The sequence below is a fragment of the Ambystoma mexicanum genome, chromosome 6p (genome assembly GCF_040938575.1).
Source record: "Ambystoma mexicanum isolate Mex_15411 chromosome 6p, UKY_AmexF1_1, whole genome shotgun sequence".
In the NCBI taxonomy this organism is placed as follows: domain Eukaryota; kingdom Metazoa; phylum Chordata; class Amphibia; order Caudata; family Ambystomatidae; genus Ambystoma; species Ambystoma mexicanum.
The window spans coordinates 1,247,207,998-1,247,221,979 of NC_090935.1; the positions used below are offsets into that span (position 1 = coordinate 1,247,207,998).

Consider the following 13,982-nt stretch of genomic DNA (forward strand, 5'->3'; position numbering starts at 1 on the left):
ATACATTAACTACACGTACCAATTAATGGATTTCTCCGTACATCCAGTACCATTAGAGTTGTGTTGGATTGGAAGGCATCCAGTAAAGCATGGGCCCCTCGACTGGAAATTCCACACTGCCGCATGTCAAGAGCTAAGAAAAAAAGAGAATAAAGGACTTATGTTTAGGGATTACCATAACGCAGGGGAAAAGGCCAACACTGACAAAGACAACACCTTCAGTGTTAGTGATGGCTGTGAACAAAAGGTAAAGTTAAAATCAAAGATCATGCTCTCAAACTGGCTAGTTATCCTACGTTGGATTCCAATAACGCAAACATATCGTCATTGCTTTTTCTACACAGTTTTTATTCTGAAAAAAATATACTGAATGCAGTGAGGTGTAAAGTGAAATCATATTAGGATGTTAGAGGCATTAATTTTGAAGGTGGGAAATAAAGCATGGAAGCTTCTAGGCATCAGGTGTTAACTAATTTGGTTTTATACCAAACTCTGCAGCCATTTGCATGGTTTCTTGGCACTCTGGTGAATCTCAACGTAATGTCGAATCCGAGTGATCCGACCGCGGCTAATATGGCCGCGGTCGGAACATGCGCATCAGAAAGGTGCAAACTACCAAAAGTTTGCACCTTTTTCATGTGAACACACGTACAACGGAGGCTGCAGAGGGCGTCCCCCGCAACCCCCAGCTCACTATACTGTGTTGTATAGTGAACGGGGTGTTGCGGGGGATACCACCGCAGCCCCCGTTTTTTTTCATTTTTTTTTTTTACGGGTGTGCTGCGGGGGTGTCCCTCGCAACACCCCGCTCACTATACCACACAGTATATTGAGGGGGTGTTGCGGGGGACACCCCTGCAGTCTTTTTTTAAATTATACTTACCTGCAATGATACCACCAAAGGTACGAACTTGTAATGTCTGGGTTTTGTGAGGGTGGTAAGGTAGGAAATGTTCATGCATTTTGGAAGTACCTGGGAACTATATGTCATCTGTTTCTAGGTAGTTTGTATTAAGTGCACTTTAGCATTGATGCACAGAAGAGTGTCTTCTGTGCCTGTAGTGCGAGAATACTTTGGTCAGGACTATAACATAAGTTGGTTGGCAAGATGAAAACTTCTGATCTCAGTTGGAAGGGTTGTTCAACTACCATATCTGGGTAGTTCACTTGGTATGAGCATTGTGTGGACGACAAAGAATGCGAGCGCTTTAGTGGGGGGAGCCGTTAGGGAAGACCGCAATGGCTATTTACAGGCAACCATCTATCCACTGTGGCCATGCCAATACCATGGTAGTAGTAAAACACAGGTAAGGTACTTGTGAGGCGACGTCCTGAGGCTCGCTGAAAAGGGCTGGTGTTGCTACCAGTGTACAGCATGCAAAGTGTAGTCCTAAATCATATTGAATGGAGACAAATGTGAGCAGAAAGTCGTAGGACCAAGGAAGCAGTGCACTGAAATCACTCCAGTGGAGAAACCCAGTTGGAAAACCTAGGAGGAGAATTACAGAAAGGTAGCTGTGAGCAAAATACCAGCCGGGGAAAACTGATGATGGGACACCTATCAGCAAAATCACAATTGGGCAAACCTAAAGTGGGATGTCCATGATTACACAGCAGGGCATAATTTCAGCTGGGCACATGAGAGCTAAACCACTCTGGCAATATCACAGTGGGACACCTAGGAGTGGATCTGCAGTGGGTCGTATGGGAGCAAAATCAATGAGGCACTGAGGGGGGATACCTTTCCCATGGGGCCAGGGTGGTACGCCCAGAGTACAATAATCCCCTTGAGGGTGGTACGCAAGGAGTGGATCACATGGGAGATGTAGTCTCTTATGGGATACGGATGACTATCCCCAGAGAACACAATATACTGCCTCTGAGTCACCCTCTATCTTCGTAAGCCAGATCCTTCTTACATATTGCCAAACAATACCTGCATGTTTTATTGTAAAGTCAGTCCAACTAACACAATAGACATGAGTAAGGTTCAGGAAAATCAAACTTGCCCTTGATACACCATGAACATAGGTACTGGGAAGAAGAAGATGGCTAGTAGTAGGATGATTACTCCAATGAACTATGGTGAGCGGTTTAGTCTTCTGCAGTATCCCATTGGACCAACGAGGTATAAAATAGATGAGGGAACCCACGTCGAGGAGATCGATCCTCCGAAGAAGTGCTGTCGGAGAAGTCAACCGGCTACCGCGAAGCAGGAAGGGAAGAGAGACCGGCCATAACCCAAGACGTTGGAACTATGAGTCTCGCTCCCCGAGCAGACCATTGGAAATCCCACAACACCCCAAGCAAAAGTAAGCTGAGATGAAACTCAGAGAGGGACGCATCTTTCTGCAGAGCCACGACTGACGCCTGGAAGTGTGCAAACACTACCGCAGCCTCGTGAAGAAGTCCCGCTGCCTGGAAGACGCGAACCGAACACAAGGTACGTGGCCAGATTGGAAGGTGCAGGAGTTCCAGGGAAGCCAGGAGAAGCTGAGAGAGAACAGATTGAGAGGGGCGGGCACCTGAAAGCAATAGACTAAGACAGGCTGTCACCTTGACTAAGAGATGGATAATACGAGAGTCTGGGACCCTAGCCACGAGAGAACCCACGAAGGGAGAAATTCTAGCTTGGCAGTAGAGTAAACCAAGCTATCCGAGGACAGCACAGCAAGTCTGGGACCTGCACCTATTCTAGAACGGGGAGCCTGAACACCAGGGAATAGGACCGGCTGGCAGCCTGAGTAAGAGACAGATAATATGAGGGCCTGGGACATTAACAACAAGAAAACCTGTGAAGGGAGAAAGCCTAGCTTGGCAGGCGAGTGAACCAAGCAATCAACCAACTTTACTGCGAGTCTGGGACCATCACCTATATTTGAAACAGAAAATAAGAGGGGCTGGGACCCTGAAAGGAGAGAAAGAAATATAGATAAATACTTTATTTCGGATGATGGTGGAACCATTTTCACAGGGCGGTATTGCTGCTCCTGACTTTGAACTATACTACTTAACTGCACAGGCTCATTTTGCGATGCACTGGTCCGACCCAAATGACACAGCTACCCACATAGCCCTAGAAAAGCATGCCGCCCGCCCCAATGACATACGTTCCATTATCTTCAACTCTACCTATAAAGACACCTGTCCATTTGACCCGGTACGAACCACCATACTTGCTTGGTCCAGGATATACAAGAGAATTGGCCTTGAGACCCCATATGACCCAGATATCCCCCTATGGAATTTCTCCAGCATTTCCCCCACTTTCGACACGGCTCTTCAGCAGGCATTGGATCCAGATAAATGCTTCAAAATGCGGGACATGTTCCCGAATGGCACTTTCTGTGAACTTACGGATTTTATTGATGCGGTGGGTGGGGACCAGCCTAACCGCTTTCAATTTCACCGAATGAAGGCAGCATTCGCTGCTAGATGGCCAACATTCCCACTGGAACCCCTGACGCATGAATGTATCAGAGCTGTGGTATCTGAGGGTGGCCATGGCAAAAGGGTCTCGATGTTATACTCTCTGGTGCAGGCACACTCCATCTCACGCAACACAATCAAAGAAACCTGGGAGCGCGACACAGGCACCGTGATCGATGAAGTTAAGTGGACCCGCTATTGCCAACTTACCAAAACTGTCTCGATGAACTCTGGGCTGCGGCTAATACAATTCAAATCAACTGCACTACTCCCCTGCCAGACCAGTCAAATTTGTAGAGAACTGTACAGGAAGCTGTCCAAAATGCAATGCTCCAGACGCTGGAACATAACACATGTACTGGTCATGCCCGTTGATTGCAGAGTTCTGGCAGGAGGTTGCGGAGCTCCTCGAGGAGATCACCGCGATTCCAGCTACCACACCCCCCTTAAAATACCTGTTTGGGGATATCGGCAAGGTGAAAGAAACCACTAGGCGACTGTTTAATATCTCATGCGTCATCGCCAAGCGGTGTATCCTAAAGTGTTGGAAATCCTCTGCAAGACCAACTCGAACTGATTTTTTGAAAGACTTATGCATGGTGAATGATAACGAGGAACTCTGTGTTATCGGTCCCAATGCCTTGCCACCCCAAGGACATTTGGACATTGCTGCGGCTGTACTTGTGTAATCTACTGCCCGAAGCTGATGTAACACCCCCACCCTCCCCATGAGTCCATGCACCTACCTATTTGCCTTGCACATATATGTAGCAGAATTATGCCTGAATTTTTATGTAATGTTTGTATAAGTGGCCCTGCCGTGAAGCAGCTCTCTCAATAAATAAAAGTTAAAAAAAACAAAAATAAAACGTTATTTCGGTTTCTCACCATTTCCAGATAAAACAAAAATACTATACAGAATGCACTATTAGAAAAAAATCATGTTAAAATATACAACTGTTAAGAACAGGACTTAATAAAAATGGACTTAAAAAGTTCTTTCCATGCACTTAAAAGAGGCAGTAATATACTCACATAGATCATTAACAAAGCAAGCATCAACAGAATACATGACGAAATTCATTGCATCAGAAACTAGCCTAATATTGTTTGCAATAAAATGTCTTCTCAGCCAGTGGTGTCTCAAATCTAAAGGTTTTTCACAAATAAGTAAAAAGTGAGTAAAATCCTCTACAGCCCCACTACCACAACTACAAACTTAGTACTGAATTGCCACGACATCCGGGCCCTTAATGGTAAAACATTCAATCTCTTTTTATCAGGATTTTGAATGGGTACCGCCATGATTTTGTCGTCTATTTCCATTTAGATTCTGTTCCTTTTTCTTTCAAATTATTTGGTCCCGTTTCCAGGAAAAGCTCCACTTGCACAGTGGAGTAAAAAGTGATTATAGGAGATTTTTGTTTAGGTAGAGTGACCGAAACGACTGGAAGGACCAGTGTTAAGGATCACTTACAATTCATGTACATTTATTATATTCATGCAATTCAGCATATTCCCATATATTCGGGAACAGTTCCTTTACACAAACAAGTCAGTGGGCCTCATTACACGGATGGCGGTAAGGGTTGACCGGTACCGGTAAATCCTTACCGCCTTATTACGAGGTCCCTTTGCGGGTTGGGGAATTTAACGCCTGCTTTTTGCAGGCGGTAAAAACCAACACGCAAACGGACCAGGGAGCTAATTACGGTACCGCAATTTGCGGTACCGTAATTAGCGCCTTCCCCATTCCCATAGAGCCCTATAGGGCAAAAATGGGAATGGGGAAGGGCAATGGTGGAAGGGGGAATTACCGCCCCGCCAACCTTGGAATAGGGCAGTAATTCCCCTTTCCACCAAGGCGGTGCCGGTATTTTACCGGCATGAACAATGGCGCCATGCGCCATGGTTCACCGCCATCCGTGTAATGAGGCCCAGTGTATGCATAAGAAGTTTCAAACGCATTTTATTTTACAGAGAAAAAAGGCCTTTTGTGTCCAATGCATTTCAGTCCTAATGACCATCTTCAGGGACAGTTTCTAAAAAACAATTAAACAAAAACATTTGCCAAGAGGAAATTCTGCTCAACTTATCTACTTAGTCATTGTTCTGACATATTTACCAGCCTTTGTTTCCACTTCTGTATGCCTTTTTAATAGTGTTATACAATCAGTGTAAATTAACCATTCCGGAACCCCATTAGGCATCTGTAATGTAAAGGGGTAATACCATTTTCACTTTCTTGTTTTGTGAATATAATTCCCAGATCTTCTAAGAAGATGCTAAATAGGTAACAATCTTGTCTTGTTCACCTATTTGGGCTTTCTTGGGTCTCTTGTCCTGGTGACCTGTGTCAGGGAGTTGTCCATTAGGAGAGCTTAGTCTAACATTGTTTAACATATTCATGGTTCTCTTACCTTCTAAGTACATTTATGGAACAGCAAGGTGAGCAGGATGAATTCTCCATAGCAGTTAAGAAACTGAGAAATAATTTTGAGCCAAAGAAAAAAACAACCTTTGAGTGGCACAAATTTTCCAAAGGAAACGGGACCAGAAGGAGCCAGGTGAAAATGATATTGCGGCTCTCAGAACTCTAACTCACAGTTTGGATCACTTGACAGTTCGCACATAAAATATCAGTCAGTGCAATGTACAAATAACCAGAGGGTGCAAGAAAAACTCTTACTGAAGGACATTGGAGGGTGGGGGTCAGCAGGAGTGTTGAACAAACGGGCAAGTACATACAGCACATAAAAGGGGAAAAGATGGACCTGGAGGGTGCTACTGTGTGTGCTCTCAAGGGCCCGAACAGGCAACTCTCAGGTGCAGCAGCAACAGACACTTAGCAACAAACCAATTCTGTCCGGCAAAGAACACAGCTCGTATGTGTAAGGAGATCATTGTTAGTAGTGTGGACAGTATTCCTATTGATGAGAGACCAGAGCAGGAAATGCAGCCCGTTCGACAGAAGAGGCATGTGTTTGAGATAATGGCCATTGCAGGGGAAAGCAAGGGCCCCAAGGACAATTTCATGATAGATGACAAAGGGTGTCCATTATGAGTTGGGCAGAGCAGTAAAAAGCACTGGGAAACCGCCCAACTCATGATGAGGTCCAGAGTGTGAAAGTGGAAAGTGGATCCCAGTGGGTTATAATATCTGAGAATACTGTGTCCCTTTTTCCCTCGCTCTTCTATCACAGAGCCTCGGACGCCACCACTGCACCATACCGGCTGCTTCTCTCTGCACCACTCCTGTTGCTGACTATTCTGCTGCTCACCCGGCACTCAGCAGGGTCTGCCAGGGCTCCACTGGGGTCTGCAGCAAAATTAGGACACTCGCCAGTATTTAGCACCCTTGGGGGAATGTAATGAAAAGCTCCTGGGACGGGATTTTGTGGAGCACGAGGTCTACACCGCCATTATGGCCTGCTCCCCCTGGCGGTCTCATCTGTCAGACCCTTTTGAGTTAATAAAAGGCTACTTGTGAAAAACCTTTACCAAGTTGTCCACCTCACATTTCTGATGCCTCACAGTAATTTCTTCCTCACTGCATACTCTGGTTTCCAACGAAAGATGTCAAGGGCAATCTGCTACTAGGTTCATTCCTTCTGGCAAGTAACATGCTTGGAAATCAAATGATTGCAACCCCAGTAGCCATCTAGAGATCCTCAGTGAAGCATTCCTCCAGCCCACACTTGAAAACATCTGAACATGTGGTTTATGATCCGAACTCATTGTGAAATGCTGACTGCACAGAAAGAATTTGAAGTACATGATTGACCAAAATACGGCTAATTCCCCCCTCTTAACTACAGAGCTATTCCTCTCAGCACTCCTGGCAACTTGGTAGACAACATCCACACCTCAGAGATTGCCAGGAAGGGACCCCCCAGGCTGGGGGAGATGTCTACTGAGGCAGGGAGTGAGTGCGTGAACCCGGGCTACAGGTGTGTGGTGGCAGCTGTTGGCCGCAGGAGGCAGCAGCTGGGAGAGAGCTAGCAGCGAACGGGTTGCCTTAGCAGGTGAGCAGGCTGAGCTTGGTGGGCCCGACTGGAAGACTGTGGACATGTGAGCAGTCCAACAGGGACAGTGAGCAGCCTCAGAGGGCCTGGAATGGGCAGGAATGGTGGCCTGGCATCTGGCGAAGACATACACAGAGGAATTGGGGAGAAGCCAGTGTGACCTCAAAGAATATGATATTACACAGTTTACCTACAGGGAGGTGGAAATAGATTTGTTGGGAAAATTTGAGGAGGCCATAGAGAACAAAGGAAGAAGGTGAACGGCATGGATTTATGTGGCCAACAAAGGATCATCCTTGCTGTGATATGATGAGCAAGCTGAATTGGGCATTACAATACAGGAGGGATCGAACAAACCGGTAACTGTGGCGAGTTGAGGATAGACGGTCTGAGCGCAAAGATTATTTTTGCATTACATTCAACTGAGGGATAAGGCTATCCCAATAGGGCATAACGTGCACCGCGTGCCTCAGGGAGAAATTTAGGGAGGAGTTCAAATCCATGCTCCAGAAGGGGATATTTAAGATGATTGAGAGTTCAGAATAGTTATCGCCTGTTGTTCTGGTTGCCAAAAGCAATGGGAGGATCAGGGTCTGTGTTGACTTGAGAGATGTGAACAGATATATATGGGTGGACAGGCATTCTTTTGCCCATTATTTCTGAGGCATTATCCACCCTGTGGGAAGCAAAGTTATACACAATTATAGACCTCTTTGTGGCATATCATCATGTTCCTTTGTCTGTGGAATGCCAGCATGTGACCTCGTTCAGAAACCCAGATGGTGCATTCATATTTTGCAGATTACCTTTTGGTCTGGCATCGGCTGCTGCAGTGTACCAACGGGTCATGGAGACAGTGTTGGAAGGACTATCCAATACAGTGGTATTCCAGGAGGATGTTCTGGTGTACAGCACCACAAGGGTACAACATGATATGGTTTTAAGGAATGCATTGAAAAGGTTTAAAGAGGCTGGACTGATAGCTCAGAGGAGCAAATGTAAAATTGTTGTGGAGGAAGTGGAATAACTGGGCCATAGGGTTACGGCCAAGGGAATTAGCCCTAAGCTAAGCCTGCTGTGGGTGCCATCAACAATGCACCTACTCCAGGGGATAAGGAGCAGGTCAGATGCTTTTTTGTCTAGCTGAGTTCTATCATAAATTTGTGAAGGATTTTACTATTAAATCGACACCGCTCAGGTCTCCATTGAAAAAGGGATTGGAGTATGCATGGTCAGAAGAATGTGACAGAGCTTTTACACAAATCAAGGGGGATATTGCTAATGCACCATGTTTGGGGAAGTTCTATTCTGGTGGTTGTACCATACTGACAGTAGATATGAGTGGTCTGGGTGCTACCTTAACACAACGTATTAAGAGTGAGGGGGGCATATGGTGGCTTTTGCCTCCAGGCCTTTGAGGAGTGCTGAGAGGAATAACTCTGTAGTTAAGAGGGAGGAAATAGCCATAGTTTGGTCGATCATGTACTTCAAATTCTTTCTGTGCGGTCAGCATTTCACAGTGAAATTGGCTCATAAACCACATGTTCAGATGTTTTCGAGTGTGGGCTGGAGGAAAGCTTCACAGATGATCTCTAGATGGCTACCGGCGTGCAATCATTTGATTTCTAATGATGTTACTTGCCAGGAGGAAAGAATGCAGTAGCAGTGTGCCTGTCACATCTTCCGTTGGATACCAGAGTATGCAGTGAGGAAAAAATACTGTGAGGAGTCATAAATGTGAGGTGGACAATTTGATAAAGGTTTTTCACAGGTAGCCATTTTATTAACTCAAAAGGGTGTGAAAGATGAGACTCCCACGAGGCGCAGGCCATAATAGCGGCGTAGACATCGTGCTCAACAAAATCCAGTCCTTTGACAGAGTAGAACAGGTCTTTTTGTATGCAGTCATGTGGAAATTCGGCTTTGAGGTTGGGATTCTCAATGGGATTATTCACTACCCCCTTGGCGCGAGATTCAGTAAATGGCAAAATCTCAAGCGTGTTTGAACTGCTCTCAGCCCTGCTGTTCGCCCTCTCACTGGAGTCTCTGGCTGAGAGGTTGCGGAGGGCCACCTGGGTGGAGGGAATCCGGGTGGGAGATGGGGACTTGAATTAAAATTGGGGTTTTACGCTGATGACATCTTATTGCACCTGATTAATCCACATAGGACAGTCCCGGCGGCGATGGCTCCGATTGAAGAATATGGGTTGCTCTCAGGTTTTAGGGTTAACCAGCAGCAATCTGTTTTGTTCCCCTTTGATGTGGATGGACAGAGGGATGTCACCATCCTTCACACTCTGGGGATGGAGAACCAGCTAGATAGTATCCATTACTTAGGGGCAAACATCACTGGGTCCTTGGAAGAATTAAGTGCGGCTAACTACCCTGCCCTCCTCAAGAAGTTCTATGGGGACATGCTGGTGTGGGGCAAATGCACCATTTCATGGATGGGCCGACTGAACGCGCTTAAAATGAACTTTCTCCTGCGGTTACTAGATTTGTTTCAAATGCTGCCGGTACAGGTGCCGGAGACATTGTTGAGAGAGGCCTAGGGGAGGATGATTCTGTTTCTCTGGCAAGCGGAAAAGCCACGGGCTGCATATGACACTTTGCTGTTACCAAAGAAGCCGGGAGGGGTGGATCGGCCAAACCTTACCCTGTACAAAATATCAGCACAACTGAGGGTACTTGTGCCCCACCTATGTGAAGACCAGGCCTAACAGTGGGTTTCTCTGTAAAAGTGTCACCTTCATCCAGCTACGGTTGCATTTTACATTGGGTCCCGCGGGAGAAGGTGATCTGTTGGACCACTCCATTTTGGGTGTGTTGTGGAAGGTTTGGAAACGGGGCCCAGGAATGAAAGTGGCCCCTACCTGGCCCTCTCCTTTGAAGCTTATTTGGGCCCCTCTGACTAGGGCCGACATTCCAAACCAGGAAAGGTATCAGGCATGTTTAGACGAAGGGCTGGCCAGAGTTAAACAGTTATGGGTGGATAATCATTATCATAATTTAGCATTTATATAGGGCTACGAACCCTCAGGTATCTGAGCACTGCTTATTATTAGCCATGGTGTGTGATGCTCATTTATTGTTGCTCATTATTTCATCCTTGGAAGGATGAAAGGCTGAGTTTGGCCCTGTCGGGATTCGAACCTGCGTCAGCAAGCTCTGCACACATCTCAAAGCGAGCGCTCTACTCGCTGTGCTATCGGACCGGCTACATTGGATGAGCGTTTCATTACAATTCAGGAGCTTGAATAGGCCTTGCACATTGGAAAGTTATCGGTCTTGTTGTATCTGCGGTTGAAGGGGTAACTGCAGATAAGTGAAAAGAATTTGTGCAGAGGGAGCTCACTAGGGCGGAAAAGATTCTGGACACGCACAAAGATATGAGAGGGCTGATTTTGCAGCTATTTGCATCACTGGTGGCAACGGGGCTAGGCAGCACCGAGGGGCCTCGTATCAGATGGGAAAGGGAACTGGGAAGGGAATTGGAGAAACGCTTGTGGGCAAAGATGTGCAGGCAGCATAGTCTTTAAGACCTCCACAGCCTGTCAATATCAAATGCATGGAGTGAAATTATTACATTAGTGGCAGTATGACCCGGGGAGGCTCTCTTGGATTTTCCTGTCGGTAAGCCTGCTTTGTTGGCATGGTTGTGGAAAACGGGCCAATTATTGCACACGTGGTGGGGATGCCGGAAAGTGTAGACATTCTGGGCTGAGGTCCTGGGATGGATTAAGGAGGTAGAGGGAGTCGAACGCGATCTGGATCCCATGTTGGTACGGTCTGGCTTAGAGTAGCAGGTGGAGGGGAAGAAGGCTATCCGTCATATGGCACATTTTCCATTGGTGGCTGCCAGAGCATGCCTGGCAAGGTGTTGGAAGATGGAGAGGTCACCAGAGATGAGTGAATTGGTTGCAAAGGCAAAGGACATCTACCTAATGGAGAATATTACTTTTGCGCTTCACGGAGGGAACTCAGCGCAGGCGGGTGATGGGTCACGATTTCAGGGTATATTCGGAGTGCCCGGAGACATTGGGCCCACACAGTAAAGAGCCAGGGTTATCTGTAGGGAGAGTCAGCTGAAGAGCGGGTCACACTGTCCTATCGGCTTGTGATAGTTGCTTTGGGTATTATGACGGGAGGCAAACAATTATGAATGTTCTCTACGGTTGGGTGACAGAGGTGGAAGTAATGGTGCAGTGGTTGTTGAATTCATTTTGGGGGTGTTAGTTGCACCAGTTGGGGGCGAGGTGGGATTGGGTGGGGGGTAAAAGGGTGTCTCGCTTGCCAGAACAAAAGCTCCTAACACTACTACAAGTGCTCTGTGGTAAGGTTTACTTCAAACCTTTTGAAAAAGTCTTTGACTTTCAACAACATCGAAATTCACAACTGGTAAGACATGATAAACATTGGTGGTTTTGTCCCACTGTTGTATTTACCACCTGCAATTCAAGTTATGCTCATCTCCTCCTTGATACATTTTATCAAGAGGGCTTCTCTCCTGCCACGTTTTTCCCCCTTTCACATCAATTAACTGTTGACAATGTTGCTTCTTTACACTTGCCCTCTTTGGCTACGGCAATGCTTGTTGATATCTTACTAACTATTGCTTATTCCTTACTCTGGCAATAAGGGTTACACTCTTTCTGCAATAATGCTCTCTTGCTATTTTGCCAATGTGGATTACATGCTTTTTGAAGTATTATCCCTTCTTTACTTTGGCAATGGTGGTTATTAGTTTGATTTAATATTGCCCCTTCTTTGTCTTGGCAGTAATAGTGGCTTTGGTAGCAATGATTATAACCTTTCTTTTCTTGTCTTTCTACAAAGTTCTTATTGCGCCAATATGACTTCCTTTTAGTAGTTTGGTATTCAAAATTATCAGCAGCAAGTAGTCGATTATGAAGCATACCAGGATTATCAGACAATGGTAAACTCACCGGTTTCTGCACACAAATCTGCTCGATCCACTGCCACTGCTTGTTCTGCCTTTTCTTCTGCCACCTCCAGGCAGACTGCTTCGGTCTTTTTCCCTGTGGCCCACGCCGATCGTTAAAGGGGCCCCCTCTTGCTCTTTGTGCACTCTGGGGCTCGCCAGCCACCGGGACACAGCACGCAATAAAGCAAAACTCTCTCTCCAAGAGGTAAGCCTGCTATGACATCGCTTCCCGCTGTGCTATCTCTGCAATTGAGGCCATCAATCACGGAGACCTCTCAGGACGGACATCCGCTTTACAAATAGTGGCGGCTCTGTTTCCTTTCTTCTTCTGCTGCAACTGGTAACCTATGCAACTATTTCACCTTCTCGTTGTTCTAATGGCCTGCAGCAGAGGGGGGCCTTAAATATTCAAAAGTCCAGCTCAGGTGAGGGTCATTAAAACCACTAGACTGCATACTGCAGTTTAGTGCCTCTGAGTCCCTCTTCCTCGTCCCAGTACTTAGGGCATTGTGGGACTTAAAGTCCTCAATGTTCTTATTTCTTTCTAATCAAAGGCCTCAATTTCAAAATAGGCTATCACAACTGTAGGGTCTCTAGGGAAGTTAGAGGGTTCTCCCAATTATCCTGACCTGAGACCCCCCCTCAAGCACTCCTGCCACGGAACACCACCCCCAGGGTCAATATCAGGAAGCATATGCCTTTCCCTGGCCACATGGGATGGGTCCCAGGCTAGGGTTCTTGGGATAATCACCTCTGGTTCATAATTGACAGACTTAGTTGTTGTGGCAAGCACTGATGAAGAAGCAGTCAGTATGTAGGAGTGGAATTTGGCTGAAGAGAGTGATGAGTTGGTGAGGTGTATCAGGGTGTAGACAGTTTCGATGTGTGGCCCAAAACATCAAGTTTGGGGAAGCAGTTTGACAGTTGGTTTGAGGTCAAAGATCAACTGTCTAACAGAGGAGGAAGGCTTAAGAAGGGACTCGAAGATTATACCTCCAGAGGGGGTACGGCAACATTTGGTGGAGTTGGCTCACCAAGGTCATTTGGGCATTAGTGGTACGTAGCAGAGATTGAGACAGAGTTACTGGTGGCATTCTATGGATGATTTTGTGGGAAGGATGGTCAGAGGGTGTATGGCATAGTGACAACAACAAGGTTGCCAGGAACTTGTTTTATTCCTGTCCATGTGCCATTGCAACCTTGGGTCAAGGTAGCTGTGGATGTGATGGTGCCAATACAAGGTCTGGGTTGGGATAGCAAGTATATTTTTGTTATGGTAGACTGCCATTCCAAATGGGTTGAAAAGCGGGTGTGTGGGAGAGGCCACCACTGTGGAAATACAAACATTTCTAGAAGATGTATTCTTCAGAGAGGGGTTTCCTAAGGAAATCATAACAGACAATGGAGTGCAGTTCTGCTCAGATTTGACGAGGAAGTTCCTGGAGGGGCATTCCATTAAGCACATGAAGACGGCACTTTATCATCCCAGGGCAAATGGATTGGTTGAAAGGATGTACAGGTTCATCAAGGGCGGGATTGAACTTGCTATCAGTGTCAGTGTAACATTGAGGGAATTATTCTCA

The 13,982-nt window shown here is 46.3% G+C and overlaps 1 protein-coding gene across 1 annotated transcript in view; it reads right to left on the reverse strand.

Moving 5' to 3' along the window:
- CEP78 (centrosomal protein 78) overlaps positions 1 to 13,982 on the reverse strand; it is a 1,593,497-nt gene that overhangs the window by 831,697 nt on the left and 747,818 nt on the right. The window contains exon 7 of the mRNA XM_069625901.1: positions 20 to 133. Coding sequence (XP_069482002.1) covers positions 20 to 133 — 114 coding nt within the window. The remainder of the gene's footprint in view (positions 1 to 19; positions 134 to 13,982) is intronic.